Source organism: Alternaria postmessia (assembly GCF_024291825.1).
Source record: "Alternaria postmessia strain BMP 2775 chromosome Unknown scaffold_25, whole genome shotgun sequence".
NCBI classification, from domain to species: Eukaryota; Fungi; Ascomycota; class Dothideomycetes; order Pleosporales; family Pleosporaceae; genus Alternaria; species Alternaria postmessia.
Window position 1 is genome coordinate 227,381 of NW_026260098.1, and position 23,783 is coordinate 251,163.

Consider the following 23,783-nt stretch of genomic DNA (forward strand, 5'->3'; position numbering starts at 1 on the left):
TGTTCCTACCCAGTCACGCCATGCCCAGCTTCCTTCAGCTACTGCTTTCGTCTTTGCTGTCCCTGATCTCAAGAATGGACCCTTTGAATGTTCTCCGTCCACCTCGATTCGTGCCGTTGTCGCAACACTGTCCCCGCTCCAATCACAAGGTTTATACATAACATGTACGACATGGAGATCATGAATGCCATGCTCGGCAGGACACGTCAGGCGATCTACGAAATGAGCATACGTCACGGAAAACCGTTAAGCGACGCGGTTCGAGACCACTTATTCCGCAGCGCCAACGTTTCCGAAGATATTCGGGCTCGTGTAAGAGCTGTGTTTTCGTAGGTAGATAGCCGAACCTAGTAAACTGTATTCGCTCATATTTCCACGTTCGAACTACGGCAGGCGCAAACTTCAAACTTTAGCTTACAGTGGCTTCCACGCCCTCTATTGATATTTGCCGTGTCGTGCTCAAAACAAAAACCCGTTGATTACAGGGTCCTCAAACACACGACGCCGACCCCTCCAGATGCGAGGAGCTGGCTCCGTAATGAGGGTCTGCTGCTGAATACCCCGCATCGAGACTTCTCATTGGTCAGAATGCCCGGAGTTGCTGTCCGTGAGGCGTCGACCGTTGCCGAGTAGCCGTGGCACACCTGGTGACAGAGTGCGCTAGTTTGTCCCGCCTCCCCGCCTAAGCTACAACGGAGAGATCATCCACGTGGGAACTGGATATTGTACCACTTGCTTTTGTTCTCAACCCCTTCATAGCACTGAGCGATATCAGGATTGTACCCAATACTCCGGCGGTCCACCGTGTAATAATATGTACCAGGTTCTCGACTCGACTCAACTCAACCCAAGGTTCACATTTGCGTGGGGCGGCTCTCCGCAGCCGCATCTATGCTTCATGAAGATCTCCAATCCTTTCTGCGCGGGCTATGTCACCTCTCAACAACACTGGGTTGTGGTTCTGCCAGATCAATTACGCCATCTTTGGACCCTTTTGACATTGTCATGATGCACGTCGGAAGAGGTCTTTAGCTTGTTTACATGGGGGCTGGTTGTTTAATGCCGTGCCCAGATCATTGACCAGATGCAGATCCAGGCCACAGTATGACCTATCCCGTTTACAGGATATACGACTTATCCCGGGGTATACTCTTTGCGTGGCTTACGTCGGCTGGGGCATCGTATCATCGTGGTTATTGAACTCTGCCAAGGCTTCAATTCACGAACAATGACAAAGCATTTCCACCGGTAGCGATCAAGGCGTCCGCTGTCAAACCATCATATGATGCGACTACGATTCGTGGAGCCGCGGACACGCAGCATCGACGTGAAACGTGCATTACTCATTCTTCAATCGCTACCTGCAAACTTTTGCTCAGAGTAACTGAGGCGAATGTTGACAGTTGCTTCAGATCGCAGAGCCACACAGCTGCATCTTCGCAATCTGTGTGTGACCTCATTACACCGAGCAACATCACCGAAGAAGACCCACTCGCAGTCACGGCCATGATGACCGGCATAAGCGAGAGAATTACATCAAGTACATCGGGTATTTCCTCCGTATCGCATCACCAGTCATATCACATTGCGTCGCATCGCATTGCGCCCTGACCCAACTGACCCCTTGTCTCCTTCACTTGTAGCCATCTCGGTGTTTTGACTCGTGGTGCTCCACCACCACAACATGCGATATACTAACGCGAAAGCGAGAAACTTACGCGTTCGTTCGCTTAATCGCTGAACTGGGTTCTTTGTTACCCAGAGGGTCCACTTCCAACGTTTGATGTTTTATCGCTGCAACAAGAGGGCAAGTTTACATCCCATGATCTCCCACTTTTGAGCGCCTCAAGACATGGATCCTGACTCGACATCTCTCTGACCGATTGCTGGCTGTTGGTGTACCCGGGAACCCACATGATTTTCAACGGTTTCGTCGACTTGTCTGCCATATCTATTTTGGCAATATCTCTCCGGTTCAAGAGTGGTCACGGAGAAAGATTCCTTATCGTTGTGCATACCGCGGAGCAGGAAAACGCACTGTATTCCTCACATTCTCATCACTCTGCCCATCACCAAGATAAAGACGGTGATTTGTTCGTGAATGCATAGCGTAATTTGTCTAACGTCTTATAGCAGTGTGAACTGAATGGTTGTATGCGGCTATAATTCCCGAAGTAAGTGTAAGAGTGACATATAGCGGAACATGTAAGCCCGCGTCAGCTTCTCTTGGTACTGCCTTGGGTTTCGTACACTTTTTCATCAGTATTACGACCTCACAAACTGATTTCATCAAGGGTCTGTTCGGTTATGCAATACTATACACTCTCTGTACACCAATGTAGAACGCAAGGTTGGAAGACAGGATAAGCGGACATGCATGCACCTCGTTTCGGAAGTAAACCTTCGATTTTCTGATTACTGTAAGACTACTAGACTATTCCAGGTCTCCCTTGCTACACAACCCTGGACATGGACGTGGCGATGCATCACGGCTCGCACACAAGCCATGTCTCGTTGATGTGTCCAATACGCGCTCTTGGAGTTGGGCTAACGGGTGAGCTGAACGATAGGTTTGCAGCGGGGGGAATCTGAGCCGTCTACAGGATCTTGGACCCTCTTAGCTGGGGCGCCTATAGGATACTAGTTCTTCTCAACCAGCATCACCGTTGTAGAACTCGGATTCGAAAGCCGACGCGGCCTTTATTGGATATTTGAAGTAAGACGAAGCCAGTTGAACTTGTTGGGTGTCGGAGACGGCCGATGGAATAGTGAATATTGTTGGTTGTAATACGAGGTTCTTGGGGGTCATGAGCAAGTCCCGGTTTCCTTTATCCTGTTCTCTACTTTCCCTTTCGAAGAAGAATTGACTGCACCCAGATACGGCAATGTAACGTCAGATGAATCAATGGCGAATTTTCCACATCAGATTATGAGTCAGTACAATTATATAGAGAAGCCAGGGAAATGTGAAGATGAAGCTATAGCAATGCTCATCTATATGCCGAACAACTAAACGATACAACTCTTCCTACCGTCACGTTCCTTGCTGGATGAACATAAGCTACAGGCCAAGTTTCATTCTCTGTTATCCATCTCGTAATATGACAATAGTAGCAACTCCTCAATTTCTCTCTCGCTGAATGCGAATGATAGTAGAAGAATAATCAATATAGCCGGATTGTTATGAACTATTCATCACGGCCCAGATGCATTACCCCACGCATCCGATATGTAGTTACCATATCTGGTATGACTGCTGCTCTTTTCTTCTCTGACGCTGTTGTGCGATCACTACCATCTCGACTTTATGCATATAATATAGCTTGAGACGGCATATGGATCAATTGAGTAGATCAGTAGTGTGTTCTTGGTGACTTGAGTTGAACAGGACGCGCATCTATTCTACGAGACAGAAAGCGAACTGAAAAGAAGACGGTCGTAACATGATGTTGTCTGGATGAAAGTACTCAAACATGGACTGGTGCTGGAGACAGACTATAAGTTTGAGTCAAGAAAGTATACGCAGAGCAACCACCATGTCTACAAGCGATACAGTCTGAGGATTGGCTATGTCAGCAGCCATAAGGAGAATCTGCCACTTGCGGAATGTAGATCGGACAAAGGGTAGATGCGAATCAGATTTCTCACTTCGAGCATTTGCAAAGACTTAGCAACAACAATGAACGAAACTAACCGCCTTGGTCTATCGGAATTGTCCATTACAAGGGTATGGGATATCTACAGTAAAACTCAAGCTATGGACAAGCGAATAACGCCACTGGACGAACCGTGTCAAGAATACCATACAAGACTCACTCCTGGCACCTGTTTTTTTTCTGCAACTAAAGAAGGAACCAGCTACTCGCTATCGTCATCGCCGATAAGTTTCGCGTAGTCCTCCATAGAAGCGAAAGTGGGCAGGTTCTTGAGCTTCCTCTTCTTCTTCTTGCCGCCCTCCTTGTCCTCATCACCATCACCTTCCAGGTTAAGTTCGACTGGAACATCGGCATCGCTGTCCATGAATGCATCTTCATCGTCAAGGTCGAAGTTTTCAAAGTCATCGTCGTCGTCTGCCTGGTGATGGCCACCGACAGCCTCGTTCTCTTCATCGGCATCGACATCCTCCCCATCGTCACTGCCTAGGTTGAGTTCGACACCACCGTCCATGCCTCCAGCCTCATCGTCGCTCATCATGTCGTCCATATCGAAATCGCTGAGGTCATCATCGTCACCTCCGTCACCTTCAACGTCTGGACGACTCTTGACAAGCGCCTGCCAGATCTCATCCTCATCACCACTGTCCTCTTCACTGTCATCCTTCCTGCGGTCCTTCTTCTTCGTCTTCTTGTCAGCTTGCTTGGCTTTGCCAGCCTTTTCGAAGTATGTGTGGAAGAAGACTTCATCGACACGGACATCGTCGACCTTGCGTCGCCAGAACTGCTCGGAGTTGAGTGGGTCGTGCGTGCGGTCGCCATCGCGGTCGGTGATGAGGTAAGATGCGGCCTTGGAAGTTCCAGACATAGGCTGCATGATGGAGGAGCCATGGACACCTTGAGCCTTGGTCTTTGCGTTGCGGAAAGAGAACTTGTCAAGGAAGTTCATAAGAGTGTAGATGGTCGGGTCAGGCTTTTCTTTGATGGGTTCTTGATTGACAATCTTGGAGGCCAGCACGTGGACAGAGGGGTGGTAGTGTGCTTGAAGCGGTAGTAGCTCCCATAGACAAGACAGGTCAGCATGCGCGTGTTCTGGGTCTCGTTTCCTGGAGTCATAGGTAACTTGTTCAGGCTTCTCTTCTTCCTTCTTAGTCGTTGGCTCCTTGTCCTCGTCGACATCCTCGTAGTGCTCGTCGCCGCTGTCGTCAGCATGGTCTTCTGGAGTCGACAACATGGACTTGATGGTAGGGAAGGTAACTATCAGTTCGTTGACGAGGTACAAGACACCGCAGATGAAAGGTGGCTCGTGCATGTGGATGATCTGCAGTAAACGCTTGACGAAAGCCTTGACACGCTTGATGCTAGTATCGGCCTTGAGCGAGCGGTACAACAAGTTCAGGAACATGATATGCTTCGAAGTTGTCATAAGTCGTGGGTCCAATAGAGACTCGTAAAGAGTTCGATAGAAGCGATCCGCAGAGTAATGCTTCGTCGCGGAGATTTGCTGAATGAGCGTCATGGCCTGGATGCTGGTGTTGAAGTTGGAAGAATGTGTCACTTCGAAGATCATGTTCAGCTGTTCTTCGAACTTGGCGTCGTCGGTTTTGGCAAATGGGAAGGCACGGTTAACACCTGTCAAGACGGCGGATATCAGCTTCTCTCGCGACTCGTCCTCAACCTTAAAGGCCATGGTAGCCGCTTTTTCAGCCTTCTGCTTCGCCATCTTTCCAGGCTGACCGCCACCTCCTTGAACGTGTCCGTACTTGTTTATCCTCTTCTCCTCCTTCTCATGCTCTCTCTGCTTCTTCAGTAGACCGAGGAAAACGCTGAAGTATATCTCCAAAAGCTTATTGGCGACTTCAGGCTCCTTCAAGCTGAGAACGGTTTGGTTGAGAGTGATGATGGCGTAGTACTTGGCTATGCCGTTCTGATTCGGTCGGAAAATAAGGTCGGACTCGATGGAGCTAATGATGACGTTCTTCATGAGCGGGTGTGTGTTCTGGAGCTGGAGCAGCAGGTAGGATGCCCTCGATGCGACCTTCTTTTCCTTGTCTCCAAGCTTGTTGATGAGCAGTCGTAAAAGGTTTTCTTCCTGTTCCGGCTTCTCCTTCAGCAACTCCCAGACGTAGGTTACAGCACGGTTGCGCGAGTACTCGACTTCGTCGTTGGACCATGTCTCGAGGATCTTCAGCAGCTCAAAGTATTGTTTCTTTAGCCAATCCTCGTATGCCCACACAATCAGATGGGTTTTCTGGAGAGCGCCTGGCAGCTTATCGCCTGCCTTCCACTGCACGTTCTTTCCTTGCAGTGCAGCGGTCAAGCCTGGCTGTCGTGCAAAAGCCTTCAACTTTCGGTCCGGAGGCAGCAGAACGCCCTGACCCAGCAGATCCTTCAGCGCAGCCAAAGCCTGCATGGCAGCATTTCTGCTCTTCTTTTGCGAAAGGCCCATGAGCTGTCCAAAAGCCTTTTGCGTGTGCAGCGGCGACTCTTGAACCAACAAGGTCAGTGCAGACACCTTATCCTCCATGGTACCAGAGTCCATGACGGTCGCCATGAACTTGTGTGACGAGTCCTTGGCCAAGTGCGACGATGCATACTCCTTGGCCTCCGTGTCGAGGAGTTGGATGGCATATTCGTGGATGGCGTCGATGATGTAACGGGGCGGGATCGTGGGATTGTCGACAGTCGGAAGCTGTGGCAGTTCTATCGTATGCCATTCCGGCTGCGGCTTGAGAAGCTACTGCAAATTAGCATCGTTATGCATCAAATATTTGTCCTGATGATGCGCACCAGCTGCGACCGCGATTTCTTGCTCTCGCCATCTTTGCGCTGGTCTTTCTTGTCATTTCGCGCGCCGTCCTTGGTGCCGTTCTTCGCGCTCATCCGACTCTTATCCGGAGAAGGCTTCGTAAAGCCATCTTTGGTCTCGGCATGGGTTCGCTTCTTCCCCATTTGATTTGGTTGGTGTCGCGAAAGGTGGAGCTACAAGGTCCGTCAGAGAAGAAACTCTGACCCGTCACGACCTTGGAAAGATTCCACGCCTGCCAGAGCACTGAGTCGAGATTTTGAGAGCCTTGGCATCGGCGTTTTGTGTGGCTAACGGCTTGTGGGCTAGCGTGGTGGAGCCCTCATCGTGGTGCATATTGTGACCTAGGTGCGGACTTTGAAAGCACCTCCGTGCGGCCATACTGTGACTCAACTGGTCGCTTTATTTCAGGGTCTTCTAGAGAACGCATCCTTTCGGTCCTAACTTCGTCATACCAAGACTACCAATTGGTATACATTGTCACCACCAACACACACACCCCGCCAACTACCCCGCCAGCTCGCATATGCTGGAGTAGGACAAGGGCGCAAGGACCACGACTGTCAGCCTACATCATGGCTACCCAAGCTGGCGACGAGGATAAGAAAATATCCATCACACCCCTTCTCAAGCGACTCTGGCATGAGTCACCCACAACCAAACCAACAGCCGACGAGATAGCAGCAGCCCTCGCCTTGATATTCACAAACAGCCTATCCGAAGTCCAAACAGGAGCCTTGTTGACATGTCTCCATTTCACAGACCAAGACAGACAAGCTGAAGTATTAGCCAAATGTTCCAAGGCGATGCGGGACTACGCCACTGGCATTGATGTCAAAGGTCTTCAAGAACTCATCAGCCAACGAGGAAGGAAAGAGGGTGGCTACCATGGAGGCTTGTGCGACATAGTTGGCACAGGAGGTGATTCCCACAACACTTTCAACATCAGTACCACATCGTCCATCCTCGCCAGCGCTCTACTTATGATCGCAAAGCACGGAAACAAAGCATCAACATCACGTTCTGGCTCAGCAGACCTTCTGTCCTGCGCACCTCCGAAGCCACCGGTCATCACCGCCATCGCACCCAATACCATCCACGAAATTTACTCAAAGACAAACTACGCTTTCCTGTTTGCCCCTATTTTCCATCCGGGAGCTAGACACGCTGCTTCCATCCGAAGGCAACTGGGCTGGCGCACTATCTTCAACCTTCTCGGGCCTTTGGCGAACCCGCTACATGATTTGATTGAAGCGCGCGTTCTAGGTGTAGCAAGGAAAGAGATTGGACCTGATTTCGCCGAGTCGCTGAAGCAGTCTGGTTGCAAGAAGGGTATGGTCATCTGCGGCGACGAGGAATTGGATGAACTCTCATGCGCTGGACCAACGCATTGCTGGCGAATAGTCGAGGATGATACCACAGGCGAGGCTAACATCAACTACTTCACTGTTACACCAGCGGACTTTGGGCTTCCCGAGCACCCTCTTAGTGAAGTCAGCCCTGGGCAGTCACCCGAACAGAATGCGCAAATTCTCATGAAGATTCTGATGGGCGAGGTTCCGCCAGATGACCCAATCTTGCATTTCGTTTACATTAACACTGCGGCATTGTTCGTTGTTAGTGGTATCTGTGACGCGGACACGAGCAACATGGGAGAGGGTGACGATGGAAATGTCATCAAGGAGGTTGGCCCAGGAGGTGGACGCTGGAAAGAAGGTGTCAGGAGAGCCAAATGGGCGATCTCGAGTGGAGCCGCATACAGCGAGTGGCAAAAGTTTGTCGAAGTCACAAACAGCGTTGCATAAGTTACGTCAACGAAACATTCTGATTAGACTACTCGAATCCACAGACGCTACCATGAAAGGATCCCATCGTTTGTCAAAGATGATCAACTGACGCTTCGAACCCACGAAAACCTGTCTCTCGTCTTATCCCTTAGTCCCACACCGCTGTTTTCGTATTTCAGCTATTCGTGCTTCCGTCTCGTCCCATCAGACCCAAACCTAAATTCTGCTTTTTTCTTCAGTCCATCCAGAAGCTGCCGGACTTCCAGCACGATCGCATCCCACTTTTTGGCTCGTCTAGAATCATCTCCTGTTGTTCAGAACTCCGGCACTGACCAGTGGTCAACTCTTCTTCATTCTATGCAAAGTGTAGCATCTCAAGCTTCTTCGCGGTCACTGCAATAGCCCTAAACGCCTCTACTAGGGCGATGACTTCTTCGGTAGGGGTCAGATATAACGACGTTGACTGTATGTGATACGTCAGACGGCGCAAATTGGCAAAGTTCACCGCGATGAACTGAAGAGACTGGCAGCTATTCTATATCTCGCGTTCGGAGCTCCTGATAGTAACCGTTATCATACGTGCTAGTGCCGAAGGGAGGCGATGAACGTGGTTTATGGTACGAATATGGCTTACCCTGTATAATTCAGGATGTGATCAAGTTCATCATGCATCGGAAAACTCACTTCGACTTCGTTACGTCCGGACACCAGATCCATGAGCTCCATCCTTATAGCTTTGTTGATGCACAGCAAGTTTCACTCAATAAAAACGCGGCTGTTACAACCGATGATATCTCCATTATCCAGCTCAGCAAGTATTTCCCGGAAGCCTCGGTATGAGAGCAAATTATTAATCTTCCGTCGCACCTGGAATTCTCCAAGAGACGTGTGCACCCTCATGGGCCACTCGACATCGGCGAAGAAGATGATGTGGGAGGTATCAGTACAGGTAGAGTCGCTGCGGCAGTCAATCCAAACATGGCCTCAACGGGGATGTTGAGGTCTGAGTAGACTATATGACGCAACTAGGCTGAGAGACGAGAGATAATATCAGACTATATATCTGGAAGTGTGCCCGTGAATGGCATCGAGTGCATTGCTGGAATTGATGTGGCCAATAACTGTTTCAGTAGCTCTGGAAGTGCGTTCATATGTAGGTAATGCGTCCCTTCGTCTTACTTGTTTGTGTCATGACTGATAGGGATGTGATTGAAATTGAGATAAAGCGCTAGTTTTGCAACAAAACATGAATGAGAGTGTGCAAGGTGAGATCTGATAGTGTTGAGAAAGAAACTATGGAGAACGTGGAGGTTACCTATGGATAATGGCTTACAGCGAGTGCAGGCAAGAAAGTTACTTATGGTCTATGTGCCCTCACGTTATTCGCCATGGCAGTGCTATATTTCGCTGCTGGTACTCGAGATACGATTCACTGTGCCTTTCAACAGTGCGTTGTGAATCAGATAATGGGATTTGTATCCTGGCGTGTTAAGGTAGAACGGGTCCGTCGCATTCGTAGAACCTGTTGACGATGGTGCAAGACGGTATTGGCGAGGTATGTCGGATCGTCAGAGATGTTGTTGAGAGTTTCTCACGCTTAGCCGTCAGATAGATAATCTTCGCGGATTTGTCGACATTTCAGAGGAACATGTAAGCTTTCTGAAAGATATGTCAAAGACTGTGGCTTGATAGGTCGAAACCATCGCTGCCTGCCCGCCTCTTGTGTCGCATTTCATCTTGGATGTTAGACATGTGGTAAGCCAGACCCACACGCAAAGCCCCTTCTAACGTGATCGCGCCGGCGCCACTGTGCCCACATATGATCAATCGCTGATCCTGCGGGGAGTCGAAAATAGGCGGTGCGCTGAGGACTGCGCCCTGTAGGGCGTTGCATCTTCATGAGAATGTTGTAAGAGTGTTGGCGGCCTGGCGAGGTTGAGAAGAGGTGTCTCGCAGTCTTGCCTGTCACTTCCTTGGCGCGCTGCATGCAGCAAGCGCGCCATCTGTTGAACCTTGGAATCGCGACCCCCTATGCGCATGTCAATTGAACCTGCGCCTGAAAGATCAACGTTACTCAACGGACGTCCCGACATCTCGATCGCAGCAACCCGCTCGCATCACATCACCATTTCGCTTCCCACCAGCCTTAGCCCAGACTGACTCCGGGCCCGTTTTCCGTTCCAGGCCCCCTGCTCAGCCCGCACTTTACGAAGACGCACGTCCACCGGGGTGACAGCACAACGAATCTTCTCGACACGAGGTCACGCCGACAAGACAACTAATTTTAGTAGGCTAACTTCATTGGACGCGTAATTAGTCTTGCCATCAACAACGCGAAGATTCTGCATCTGCGGCATGCTAAGCTATAGCGCGTGTCTGGGGATTAGCGTTTTGCGGCTCGGTATCGATTATGTGTCAGCATAGCCCAAGGCTGGCGCACATGTGGTTGGGAAAATGGTTGGGAAAGCAACAGGTGGGTGGTGGGTAGCCGTTTGACGTTTGACCGGTGCATGAAGTGCATGGGCGCAAAAAAACGAGAGAAAGTGGAGGATGTGCTAGGGTAAACAGGCGATTGGATGGGGAAATGACGACAAGATGTGCACTGTTCCTACAGGAACATGGTTTGTTTGGTGGCACCATACGGGTTGCAGGATGCGAATTGGTTTCGAAACCCGGGGCAGGAAGCATGGCTGGGAAGAGGCACAGCAGGAAGCGCCTGAGGCTCACCTGGGTCGGCGCAACGACACACAAGCTTCCATCTCGAATCTTACAGCGACGACAGTCATCCAGGCTACCCATGTGAAGGTTGATGATATGGATCGCCGTCTGGACGCCTGGAAGGAGAAGTCTATTCAATAGAAAAAATCTCCGCCTCGATCACGAACACGAAACATCCTCGCCACGGAGAATGCTATTATTGGTTGTGGAGGCCGCTAGACGCTTGTCTGGACGACAGTCCGCCTGTTCAGGGATAGTATGGGGCTCGCGTTAGGGCTGGTTGCCGGGTCAAAGTGGCGTTCCAGGGCCAGGGTTAGCTCCGATGCTTGCTCTTGGGTGCGGGTGAAATGGAGCAGAGGCAATAAAAGGAGGACGCGTCTCTCACGAAGCTTGAAGTTTGCTTCTCATCTCGCATCACTCAATCACTATTCGCATCGTCTCAATCGCTACTTGACATCCTTTTCGTCAAAGACTATCGCTACGGAGTTCAATCGTTCCAAACAAACACAACACAACCGTCAATATGCGCGCCTCTATCTTCGTCTCCGCTGTTGCTTTCGCCGTTGCATCGGCCCAGGTACGCTCTCATCCATCAATTCGCATACTATGCCGAATGGACCGCTAACATTCAGCCAGGACTCATCCTCCGCTCCCTCATCCTCCATCGACCCGGCCCCCCAGACTACCTACCTCACCCAGACCAACTCTCTCGGTGTCGTAACTGGCATGCCCGCGGCTGACACTTCCATCGCTACTCAGCCTGACGCTGTCACCAGCCAGCCCGCTGCTGTCACTACTCAACCAGTACCTGCTGACATCCCTGCCGTTGGCCCTGGTGTCCACACCCTCACTCTTGCTGGAACCGGCACCGGCTCCATGGTTAACTCCACCCGCACTGTCACCGTCAGCGCCAACAACAGCACTACCGTCGCTCTTGTTGCCTCGCCTACCAACTCTGACGCCGACGCTACTGGCTCCGGCGCATCTCGCAGCGGTGCTGATGCCACTGGCTCTGACGCTTCTGGTACTGCTACTGGCTCTGGCTCTGGTGCTGACGCCACCGGTGCTGCCGTCAACGTCAAGGCTGCCGCTGGTAGCCTTGTCGGTTTCGGTGCCTTCATGGCTGCGTTCTTGTAAACGCATTGATCGCATTGTTTGTTCGTTTTAGCTTCGACGTTTTATTTTTATGAGGATAGCGGTCCTTAAGATACCTTGGGTCTTGCATTAGCATTGCGTAACAGATTTGCATTGCAATACTTCGGCGTCGGCACTGGCATGTGTCTTTGACGGGAATAATGTCTGTTAAGTTTAATCATGGCTTGGATGAAAACATCGGCCATGTTAGTAGTACTTTTTTGTACATGATGTTGGGAAATATATCAAAAATTTGGATACAAAACGATTGCTTAGACGTTCTTGCTTGTGATGCATCTATTGAAATGGATATTGGCATTTAACCCTTGCGATGCTCAGACATATCAGCATCGGACGGATCAACCGACCGTCGGGTACGTTCCGTTCCGATACAGTTGAGCCCTCGTGACTTGGTTCTTTGCTGTGAACGAAAAGAAGCCGCCGTCAACAAGTTTCTTCGCACATCCAAAAGTATAAATGTTCCCGATCAACTTTGGCCATGACTGACATCAATGCCGAGGTCGGCAAACCTCACTGCTTAGCATTTGCCAAACACCCCGCCAAAACATTACCTCACCCAATCTGATTGAAACATGACAGCCACCACTTTCCCCAGACACATCCCTTCCATCCCCTACAGCGATCCCCCAAGTCGCCTTCAGACCCTCGACATCTGGCTACCCCGGCCCCTCGAGGAGACGTCCAAAAATGCCAACAACGCGATATGGCTAGTCTACATCCACGGCGGCGCATGGCGCGACCCCCTCATAGAATCGCAAAGCTTTGAGCCTACTATCAAACATCTTGTCGCTTCGCACTCGGCAACGCTGGACAACATCGCAGGTATCGCAAGTCTGAATTATAGACTTTCTCCTTACCCCGATCACACGACACAGCCAAGTACACCTGGCGATCCTGAGCGATCTGCTAGACACCCACAACATGTTCGCGACGTCGCGCACGGAATACAACACCTACAGCGCGAATACGGGATGAAGAGATGGATAGGAATAGGACATTCCTGCGGCGCTACACTGCTCTGCCAACTCATCTCTCATGTCGGTCTTACCGCTGAACTTATTCCTTCCCCGCAACCAGAAGCCTTGATTTTGATATCAGGCATATACAACCTACCGCTACTCATTCGGAATCATCTTCCGCCTACAACTCCAGAGTACATTTCGGAAATATATAAAAACTTCATCATCGGGGCTTTTGGTGAGGATCAAGCAGAGTGGCAGGCCGTGTCACCTGTTTCGGGCAAGTACAATGCACAACAGTGGCCGGAGGGTAAGCTGTTGGTGCTATGCCATAGCTACGAAGACGAACTGGTGGAGAGAGCCCAGAGGGATGTCATGTGTGTTGCGCTGGATAGGGAGGGGTTCAATATTGTCATGGAAGTTGGGGATGATGAAGACGAAGTCAAGGCTGAAGGAAGAAGAGTGGTCAATGTGCGGGATCTCAAGGGCGGTCATGATTGGATATGGGAAGACGGAAAGCAAATCGCGATTCTTGCTGCTGAAGCCGTGGAGCGGTTGGTTTAGAATTCAGATTGGAAGTGAAGTGTCGTTGTGTTCGCTATCCTCTATACACATACGAGAAGTAGAGTTCCAAAGTGGAAGAGAGAAGACTCCGCGAATGATGCTTGTTTTTGGGTCATGCCCATATCCAATAACCGTAACCCCAATGCAATCGCTTGCTGGTTCGTTGCTAGTTATACAGCGTGGTATAATGTACAGTCGTATCCCGTTCCTGCCCCGTCATCGCTCATCCAAGGGTACTGGCTACCGCTTGTTCAACCTCTCGTCCATGACCCTGTTGATCTCGTTGTGCATCTGGTTCGATCCACTCTCAGCATCGTTCAACTTGCTCTGGAGCTCTTGGATTTGCTTGTTGTTGCCGCCCTCGACCATCTTGGACGCTTGCGCCTTTGCTTGGGAAGCATTGACGTTGCCGTATACTGCCATGGCGCTAGCGATCATGCCACTCATATCGCCAACATTGCCCGGAACAACAATGCTTGTGCCCTCCTTAGCCAGGTTGCCGAATGCATCCACGTACTTTTCAGCCACGGAAAGCGAGATGGCGTTCTGCGCTGCGCCCCCGCCTTGAGAGATGGAGCGAGCAACTGCGTCAATGCCGTTGGCAGTAGCAGTAGCCTTCAACAAGATAGCCTCAGCCTCTCCGTTTGCCATGTTGATCTGCTCAGCCCTCAAGGCCTCAGAGGCCAGGATGACTGACTGTTTCTTTCCCTCGGCGATGTTGATAGCAGACTGTCTCTGACCTTCTGATTCCAGGATCTCGGCTCGCTTTGAACGTTCGGCAGTTACTTGGCGGTGCATGGCTTCGACGACGGGCTCGGGTGCGTGGATGTCACGGATCTCGTATCGGAGACAAGTGACGCCCCAGTCTTGTGCTGCCTCGTTGATGGCGGCCGTGATATTGGCGTTCAGGTTGGCGCGTTCTTTGAGGACGTGGTCGAGGGAGAGCTGACCGATCTCGGAGCGCATCGTGGTTTGCGCCAGTTGGGAGATGGCGTACTCGGCATCTTCTACACCATAACTGCGACTTGTCAGACCCGCCAGTGGCTCTTGTAGTGTGGTATGCTTACCTGGCCTTGTATGCGTCGAAGACCCTGGTGTAAAGCACACCATCCAGCTCCAACGTGACATTGTCCGCTGTGATGGCACTCTGGCTGGGAATCTCGATGGCATTCTCCTTCAGACTCCGGACATAGGCGATCCTGTCAATGAAGGGTATCAGGACGGCAAGACCCGGCTCCAGTATGCGGTTGAACTTTCCCATGCGCTCTACAATCCATGCTGTTTGCTGTGGCACGAAGCGGATCACTGTGTTTGTCGGCAGACGCTTGCTTGACGAAAAATAAGAGGGAAGCCCGGACTTGGAGTTGGAGCTGGAGCTGCCGAAAGAAGCGAAGACATTGGTCGGATCTGTGGCGGAGTGCGAGTTGAGCTGCGAGAAGCTGCGGACCGACGACGCTGTCAGAACAGTAGCAAGTGGAGATTTTCTTGGGATTGCGAGCCGCCTTGAGCTTCGCAGTAGTCCGGAAGCCGTAGTGGCTGCCAGCCGTGTGCGCGGCGCCATGATTGTGAGATTGGATGCAAGCGATGATGATGATGTCGGGACACGCGAAGCTCTAAGGCTGTCGGCGAATGTCTGCAGTCAACCGCCGACCGCCGCATTATGTAATCTACCTCTACATATCCCGTCCAGCTTTCTACGCAAACACACAACAGATCCATGTCGTCGACATACGTATTGCATGAATGTTTCAGAGTTGTTATGGTCCAATCTGTTGATTCGCATCTACAATAAACCTATACAGAACGTTTCCATCCACCCTCAGCTTCGAAGATCTCACCCACCTTTTTGCTTACAGCGAGCAATCGTCTGTCATGGTAGCGAGGCGCAACGAGCGATATGCCGATTGGCATTCCATTTTCGCCTTTGAACCCTGGAACGTTTACTACTGGTGTATGCAGTGCCTTCACGCGTATTAGTCAAGTCTCACCCGCTAGTTTACGGCATAACCTACTGTCCAGATCAAACAAAAAGCCGCACTTCCTGTCTTCTCAATCCCCAACGGCGCCTCGTCTGGCACACTCGGTGTAAGTACGGCATCGTATCTGCCAAGTATATCGTCCACGATCGGCCTTGCTGCTGCGATCTCGTCAAAGGCTTCAAGTTGCGCCTTGCGCGAAATCTTTCCGCTGTTCTCAACATGGCCTACGAGCTGTTCCGAGATCTTGTCCTTAGCGACCGTATATTCTGGAAGAAACGCAGTTCGGCCGTCAGAGTTGAGTACTGTCGCGTGCCGATTTGGCAACTCATTCAGATACTCTGGGAACTCAATCTCCTCGACCTCAGCTCCGTGTGCACGAAGGAGCGAGACAGCTTTGTCAAGTGCGGCCGAGGTGCCAGGACCAACGTTTGGCCAGACCATCGTTTTGAGAAAGGCGAACTTCGCACCTTTCACTGTGTAATCTGTTGGAGGCGGAGCATCATCGTGAATGGCAAAGGCGTCGGCGAGGAGTTCCAGGTCAGCCACGCTGCGGGCGTAGAGACCAAGTGTATCCAGAATTAGCGAGTAGATCTTTTGGCCTTCGCGGGTTATAGAGTTCCATGTGGGCTTGAGAGCGTAGATGCCGTTGTACGAGCCAGGGCGAATGGTGCTACCACCAGTCTGCGTACCTAGACCAATAGGTGCTTGAAAATCGCCTACTGCGGCTCCAGATCCGGATGAAGAGCCGCCAGGAGTACGCTTCGGGTCGTGCGGATTCCGTGTTTTTGGGCCGGTGGTCGTTGCAGCAAACTCGGTCGTGGTTGTTTTGCCGAAGATGAGTGCGCCGTTCTTGCGTAGTATCGCTATGGAGCCAGCATCTACTTGTGGCGCGTCGTTGGCATATATGGGTGAGTTGAATTGTGTAGGCATTTCTAGAAGATCAGTCAAGTCGGATTGAACGGCAATCCCGGTGGCTCACCCTTGGTGTAGATGACATCCTTTACGGCGATGGCAACGCCATGCAGCGGTCCCCGTTCAGCTGTTGGAATGGCGTCGAGCGCTCTCGCCTGCTTGATAACATACTCGGGATCAAGGTATGCCCATGCTTGAACGGCCTCATCGCGCGATTCGATGCGTGCAAGAAGTGATTTCGCGTATTCTTCGACTGAAGTTTCGCCTGCTTTGATCTTCGCCGAGATCTCGCTGGCTGTGAGTCTGTAGAGATCTGAGCTCATGGTCTCGTAGATTTCGACGATCTAACTATTTCTATATAGCTGCTGCTACTATGTACGTAGGTGACAATTGAGGTTTGCTGCGGTGTTATGATGAGAGGATTGAAGACGTGGTCTCTTTGAGTTGTAAAGTTGTGGTGTCATTAGACGCCGAAGGCAACGACGCGTTAACGATGCCATCGGCTCAAGTGACCCGCATCGCAACAGGCAGCTGTTACATGTCCCGTGTAGGCCCGCTGATTGCGATAGCCTAGTACTTGTCTTACAAGGGTAAGGTACTCACAGTTAGAGCCGATAACGGCATCCCACCTTTTCGGAACGTCGGTTCCGATCGGAACTTCAATTGATCAGCATGTGGAGCACAGGAAGAAGTGGCTTCTGGACCTGATAGCTTGTCAAAGAATCTTACACACGTTCTGGTATAGGCTGCAAAGAAGTAGCACGATTGATTCACAGAACATATGGTTTCAGGTTATCATAGTTCAGTTATGTAGATGTGTGGACACGATTTCGGCTCTACCGCACTATTTCTCGCTTCTCTGGACTTAGAAGGTAACCTTCGGTGACTTCTCGCCAATCTCAACGTCGTCTCCTCCATCAGTCATAGGAGGCGTTGCAGCGGCATAAATCTCTCCACCATCTCTATCTCCGTCGTAGAAGCCCTCGCGGCCCTCGTTCGCTAGCCATTCCCGTTCAAACGGTGTGCTCTCTCGTCCGACTGGGAATACTCGAGGTTTGACTAAGAGAGTAAGGACGCAGTAAATCGTCGCTGCCGTGAAGAAGGTCAACAGCCAGCCCATACGGTACATATTTTGTGCAGCTGCCGATATGATCTGCGGCTCGTACTGGCCGATGAGTCCTGGAATGCCCATAGTAGTACCAAGTAGCCATGCCACCACGCCGCTCCAATTTACACCGGACCAGAACCAGTAGAGGCCTGTCTTTTTGCCATCGTAGCAAGATGGTACATGTATGTTTCCCTTTCGTGCGATGAAATAATCGACGATGATGACGCCGCAAAGAGGTGCCATGAAGATGTTATAGGAACCCAGGAAACTTGTCGACTGTTAGTATGATCAATGCGAGACTCAATTAAAAGCTTACCTCAAGAAGGCTGAAGCATTCTTCATCAACTGCCACGGCTGCACGACTACACCGAGGATGGCGCAAAGCACCTGGCCACGACGAATGGTAAGCCATTTTGGGAAGAGACCAGTCATATCACTTCCAAATGGAATGGAGTTCGCCCCAAAGTTCGTCGCAAAGACTCCGAGATAGAATGCCAGAGCCGCGAAGAAAATACCCGCACGCGCACCAGCGCCGAAATGGTGGTCCAGAATAGCCTCGAAGAGGTCCCAAATATTCCAGTAGGCAACGCCATATGCTGCCTGCATAGAAGTCGTAGAGGCCATGCCCAAGAAGAACACGATAATGGAGGCCACGAAGACACTGATACCCTGGGTTATACCAGCATCTCGAGGCTTTTTGCAGTATCGAGCAAGATCGGGTTGGTTGACCAACATAGGCGAGAGGGAACCGAAGATGGTATTAATGCCGGCCATGATGCTCCATCCTAGAGGGGTCACCGAGGCAGCAAGCTCGCCTTCGTTGGAAGCAAGGTCCATTGCGCCCAGTCCACCTCCGTTGGCCATGCACCATCCGAACACTGCAAAAGCCGCAATTGGCATGATGAACCCTTTCACCGTGAAGATGTAGTGAATGTGCCTGGGATGGACCCACATGAACGGAAACTCCATTAGCCAAGCCATAAAAAAAGCCAAAAGTTGCTTTGAGGTGACGCTTGCAGTAGGAGAAAGAGTGTTCGTAAAGTTCTCCCAAGAGCTACCGAAGATGCAACGGAGCATCACCGAGAGGATGTTCCCGGCGTAGAAGGATTGAATGCCGTACCAGATGATGCACACCATGGCTCTGATGAAGACGAAGAAGTAAGAGCCGTACATTCCCATGACCTAAAGATTGGTGTACCAAGTCAGTATATGTCTCACACGCAGTTCGTATAACGGCGTTACGTACTGATCTTGCGATGACGGGAAATCCGATGTGATACTTCACGCCTGGTCGGGCCATGAGAATAACTACGACCGCAGCAAGGAAAGAGCCAATGCAGGCCGATACGAAGGATTGTTGCCATGTCAGGCCGACGGTTACGAGAGCGGAGCCAGTGTTCCAGCCAACAAGGGAGAATTGGTTGGAGAACCAGTACAACGGCAGATTGAACCTTTATCTGTCAGAAGACGCTTCAAAGCATTCGTCATTGATGGTACTCACCAAGTCCAAGTTCTCTGTTCAACTGGCGTTGGCTCAAGATCTTTGTTGGACCATCTTTCGTCGCCAATTGGGGCATGACCATCATTGCCTTGTGGGGCTCTGATGAAGTCGACAAACGCTTCCTTGGAACGGAAGGGTGCTGCGAACCGATCCTTGGTCGGGAACTGGACTCTTCCCATAGTGCTGTAGTGGTCTGGTGTGATTGACTACTGGATGTTCACAGCCTTCCAAACCATCTTCATGTTGGCGGACCATGGTTTCTCATATGTCGATCGGACCTTACGCCAACTCCAGATCGTTCACGTATCACAGGCATATCGGACCTTGATTGACCAAAGGCATGGCTTCTAGGGAAGCCTCTTTCGGCGAGTTTTTAGCCGACCATGTTGCCATGCGCGCATCAGTTCTCCCCAAGCCTTACAGGAGCACCTGCGACGCGATAAACAGCAGGGGTAGAGATAGGAGGATGCTGTACAACTCCGACATGTTTCTTGTTGCGGCGTAGTCCTTCTGTAATCTTTGGAGACCCCAACCCCATGGATGAATGCAGCCGAGATAAGACCACGTGATGTGTCATCTTAGCCTGTTCGGGACAATTCGCGATAAGACACACGTCGGCTCATACATCCCACCTCTTCAATGGACTATCGCACGTGGAGAAATATGGATCCAAACGGTATGGATTCGAGCCGAAAGCTGCAGGGCTGTCACTTTCTTGCCATACTCTCGACGACGAGGTCATGTTGCAGTCCTACCCAGAGAGCCCCGTAAGCCCCTCTACCAGCCAGGGGGTGATAGGTTCGGCAGCGGATCCAGTACTGGTATCGAATTCCGCTGCTCAAGCTCAGTCAAACGCCACGAGTCCTCCACCTCCTGCAACTAGGAAGTCTCGCGTCGCCTTGGCTTGCAAAAGGTGCAAGCGAAGAAAGCAGCGTGTACGTCACGTCGCACATTGCCTGCTGCGAGAGCATGGGCTAAAGATGATGTAGTGTGATGGTGCACGTCCAGTCTGCAGATCGTGCCAGCGAGCTGGCGTAGCTTGTGCGTATGAGAGGACCATTCGTCCTCAGTACCCTGGCGGCAAGTCTGTGTAGGTTCATCCTGTAGTCTTCAACGTACCTGCGATCTGCTTCTGACTCCTCAGCTATATCAATGCTTTAGAAGAACGAATCGCCTTTCTTGAGGCCCGCCTCCCCGATCATGCTGAGGACCACTATGACAATGGCCCAGAGAGTCTACAGAACACGTCTTCTATGAGTGTTGAAGAGCCCGCCCTGGTTCTCCAGCCTCAGCCCAGTGCATCGCGCCGCGAATCCCGAGAAGACTGTTTTTCTGAAGATCTCGAGGGTGAGGATCGGACCTCACTCGTTGACGGCGTTGCCTATCTGTCTTTATGCGCATCTGGAACCACAGATACAACCTCAGAACCTTACTATGTCGGCTCTAGTTCCGGTGCCACTATTGCTCGCATCATCCAGTCCTCCATCTTCCGAAGTTCTGGCAAGAGAGCAGTTACTCAACCCGTGTCTCAAACATGCCAGGCTACGGGAACTTCGAGACCACCTGCCCCTCCTGAATCTACTCATTCCGAAGAGACCGGCGCCGACTTTCCGGATCGACAGCAGGCGCGTATGTTGTTTGATGTCTTCTTCGAACGCATACATACGCGCTGGCCGTTGCTAGATCGCGTGGTTTATACAAGACTTTTCGAAAAGCAATTTGTTCGAGGCGCCCTGACTATCATTGAACGCAGCATGTTCCATTTGATATATGCCATAACTGCTCGCTTCCTGTCTCTAACGCGAAAGCCTTGTGGTATAGATTCAGAGGTAAGACCTACTAGTGCAGACTATGCTACGAAACTCACAGATCGCAGCATCATCTTGTTGCAGCTACCGAGCCAATGGACTATATCTTAGACCAGCACAACCTTGCGACCGTACAATTCCTTATCTTGCTCGGAGTACACGGCCAGAGGTCACCTTATGGTGCAGGCGCCTGGTCCCAGATTCGATTTGCAACATCCGTGTGCATCGAGATGGGCTTGCACAGGAAGAAGACGGTGATGGACTCCCCTGCACATGCAAGGGATGCAGAAATTCGGCGGCGTAATTTCTGGGCGTGCTACTGCCTTGATAGGGTGACTAGTATTGTGCTTGGCAGGGCTTTTGCTATCGCTGATCGAGACATTAACGTCGAGGTATGCTGCCAAACCAAGTTATGGTGTATTCACTGACGTGTTCAAAAGCTTCCTAGTACCAGTCCTGAGTTCTATACTTTGACACACTCAGAAGTTCCAGACTCGGATAAAGCCCAGTGGTCAAATATCGAGCCTTTCATACACATCATCAAACTCGACCAGATCCAGTCACGCATTCATAAAGCAGTATTTCGCGTTGATAGAGATGTCTTCAATGGGACACCGGAACAGCGGGCTAAACTTGACCGAAAGATGGCTGCCATTCGGAGCGATCTGGACGAATGGCTGCGAACCTATCCGCAGACACCGAAGAAGGAAAACAAGATCACCTGGATGTACGATCCGGAAAGCGCATATCTTGACGCACGAGACTTTTATGGTGTTCAGTATCACAAAGCAATGCTGTTCCTTTTCACCGTCTTTCTTCCTACACTCGACACATCAGACATGCGCTTCATCACATGTGCGCGCTCAGCGGCTTGTGTTTGTAACGCATACAAGCGATTGAGTCAGAACCGAACACTGACCTACACTATGATCTCCCTCCATTCGTGCTTCGTAGCTGGCTTGACACTGGTGTACTGCATTTGGCGGGATCGATCTCTCTTTTCCTACGATGTTCTAGAGGCAACACGGGCCTGCTCACAGATCTTGACCATCTTTGGCGAGAAATGGCCCGGTGCCGTCAAATATCGCGACATCTTCGATGCATTATCCGGAAGCTTGTTCAAGACGATTGTCAACTCGACGCCTACTACGACGATGCACGGTAACGGTTCGAGACCGCTGCAGCTTGATATGGATGCAGAGCCTGGTATAACGCCGCGGAGTCGACGAGAGAGTCGCGAACAAGCGTCACACCTTCCAACGTATAGCAACAAACCTACCATGTCGCACATGGTCACGGACGCTGTGAAAGAGGCTTTTATGGAGGTTGATGAAGAGGCACCCGGCGGATGGCAAGGGTGGCGTATGTTCAACGAAATGGTAAGCGATGATACGACCTCTGCAGCAAGTGCAGCGATGCGATTCGATGGTGTGAGTCAAAATCAGACTGAGATGAGCTGGGATGCTTACGATGGTTCTGGATTTTATGGCGTGGATCCAATCCAAGACGCAGCAATGCAGATGGACAGCCGCGGTATGGTGGATGGTAGTCAATGGAACTTCGGAGAGTATAGATAGGCAAGTTCATAGCCGTCGTCCTCATTTATATCATTCACAATGGCCTTTTATGTGCTGAAGATGATCCAGGTTCAACATTCAACAATTTCTTATTGACTATCTACGCGAGCTGGCCCTTCTTGTAAGGAAACTGTTCTCTGAAAGACTCTGCTATTTGAGTCCGAGTCGCAACCCAAACCCCTTCCTTTTCCGAGATATACTTCACAAAGTCTTGAAGCGCCTTGAACCTTCCTGGCCTGCCAATGATGCGGCAATGTAACCCGATAGTCATCATCTTTGGCTCACCCGCTTCGCCTTCCTCATACAGCACATCGAAAGCATTCTTCAAATGCTCGTAGAAAGCTCCCGAGCTGCGGAAACCAGTTCCTTGGCAGTGGAATTTGAAGTCGTTGCAGTCGTAGCTGTAGGGAACCATCAAACAACCTTTGGGGTTTGCGCTACCACGCTCGTGAGGCAGGTCGGTCCAGTAAGGAAGGTCATCGGCGTATGTGTCGCTAGCCCATAGAAGTTCTTCGCCCATCTCCTCATATACGAGCGGAATCAGAGCTCTGCTCTGTGGTGATGGACGACCATAGTACCATCCCTTTGGTGCATAGCCAGCAAGCTTCTTCAATGACGTGATACCATCTCTGATGTGCTGTTTCTCAGCCTCCACAGAGAGGTTGGCATGGTCTATCCAGCGGTAAGCATGAGAAGCGATATCATGGCCTTCCTCCACGCTTCGGATGACAGCCTCTGGTTGTTCTTCTACGGCTGAGCCGACAGCGTAGAGGGTAAACTTCATCTTGTAATCGTTGAACAGCTTGAAGATACGCCACCATCCACGACGGGAACCATATTCGAATTCTGATTCGCCGCTGTAGTCGCGTTCGTTTATTCTGTGTTGTGCTGGGTATTCACGAAGGTTGATCTCGGAAACTCCATCGCCTTTCATCACAGAGCGTTCGCCGCCCTTTGGTATGTTAACGACATTTCTAGAGTAAAGAGTAACTAGGCGGCAACTTACCTCCTCATAGTTGATGACGAAAGACACGGCAACCTTGGCATTGTTGGGCCATTTTAAGCCCTGAAGACCCTTCTCGCCGTAACCTTTGAATTCGCGTGGGAAGGCATAGTCAGGTGGTGCGGCATAAACTTCAGGCATGATGAAAGTACTTGAAGACTGGGAGGTAAGACCTGGTAATAGAGGATATACTAGTTTTGACGTAGACGATACTCAGGCTTTGCGACGCAAACATATATGTACCATCAGCGGA

The 23,783-nt window shown here is 50.9% G+C and overlaps 8 protein-coding genes across 8 annotated transcripts; 4 read left to right on the forward strand and 4 right to left on the reverse strand.

Annotated features, from left to right (window-relative positions):
• Positions 1 to 3,858: 3,858 nt before the first annotated feature.
• J4E82_005031 (uncharacterized protein) lies at positions 3,859 to 6,605 on the reverse strand (the record flags this gene model as incomplete). The annotated part of the gene is made up of 2 exons (XM_051731302.1): positions 3,859 to 6,390; positions 6,444 to 6,605. 2 exons carry the CDS (start codon positions 6,603 to 6,605, stop codon positions 3,859 to 3,861), a joined length of 2,694 nt encoding a protein of 897 aa, XP_051588983.1.
• A 429-nt stretch (positions 6,606 to 7,034) lies between these two features.
• Positions 7,035 to 8,264, forward strand: J4E82_005032 (uncharacterized protein; the record flags this gene model as incomplete). The annotated part of the gene is made up of 1 exon (XM_051731303.1): positions 7,035 to 8,264. The coding sequence occupies one exon, from the start codon at positions 7,035 to 7,037 to the stop codon at positions 8,262 to 8,264; it is 1,230 nt and encodes a 409-aa protein (XP_051588984.1).
• A 3,223-nt stretch (positions 8,265 to 11,487) lies between these two features.
• J4E82_005033 (uncharacterized protein) lies at positions 11,488 to 12,101 on the forward strand (the record flags this gene model as incomplete). The annotated part of the gene is made up of 2 exons (XM_051731304.1): positions 11,488 to 11,541; positions 11,601 to 12,101. 2 exons carry the CDS (start codon positions 11,488 to 11,490, stop codon positions 12,099 to 12,101), a joined length of 555 nt encoding a protein of 184 aa, XP_051588985.1.
• Positions 12,102 to 12,691: 590 nt separating this feature from the next.
• On the forward strand, positions 12,692 to 13,642 carry J4E82_005034 (uncharacterized protein; the record flags this gene model as incomplete). Its single annotated transcript, XM_051731305.1, has 1 exon — positions 12,692 to 13,642. One exon carries the CDS (start codon positions 12,692 to 12,694, stop codon positions 13,640 to 13,642), a length of 951 nt encoding a protein of 316 aa, XP_051588986.1.
• Positions 13,643 to 13,882: 240 nt separating this feature from the next.
• Positions 13,883 to 15,203, reverse strand: J4E82_005035 (uncharacterized protein; the record flags this gene model as incomplete). Its single annotated transcript, XM_051731306.1, has 2 exons — positions 13,883 to 14,660; positions 14,710 to 15,203. 2 exons carry the CDS (start codon positions 15,201 to 15,203, stop codon positions 13,883 to 13,885), a joined length of 1,272 nt encoding a protein of 423 aa, XP_051588987.1.
• Positions 15,204 to 15,436: 233 nt separating this feature from the next.
• Positions 15,437 to 19,321, reverse strand: J4E82_005036 (uncharacterized protein; the record flags this gene model as incomplete). Its single annotated transcript, XM_051731307.1, has 7 exons — positions 15,437 to 15,604; positions 15,655 to 16,553; positions 16,601 to 16,877; positions 17,411 to 17,909; positions 17,958 to 18,823; positions 18,888 to 19,092; positions 19,143 to 19,321. 7 exons carry the CDS (start codon positions 19,319 to 19,321, stop codon positions 15,437 to 15,439), a joined length of 3,093 nt encoding a protein of 1,030 aa, XP_051588988.1.
• Positions 19,322 to 19,781: 460 nt separating this feature from the next.
• J4E82_005037 (uncharacterized protein) lies at positions 19,782 to 22,527 on the forward strand (the record flags this gene model as incomplete). Its single annotated transcript, XM_051731308.1, has 6 exons — positions 19,782 to 19,818; positions 19,892 to 20,003; positions 20,287 to 20,771; positions 20,964 to 20,971; positions 21,019 to 21,342; positions 21,391 to 22,527. 6 exons carry the CDS (start codon positions 19,782 to 19,784, stop codon positions 22,525 to 22,527), a joined length of 2,103 nt encoding a protein of 700 aa, XP_051588989.1.
• A 100-nt stretch (positions 22,528 to 22,627) lies between these two features.
• Positions 22,628 to 23,671, reverse strand: J4E82_005038 (uncharacterized protein; the record flags this gene model as incomplete). The annotated part of the gene is made up of 2 exons (XM_051731309.1): positions 22,628 to 23,479; positions 23,534 to 23,671. 2 exons carry the CDS (start codon positions 23,669 to 23,671, stop codon positions 22,628 to 22,630), a joined length of 990 nt encoding a protein of 329 aa, XP_051588990.1.
• Positions 23,672 to 23,783: the final 112 nt, after the last annotated feature.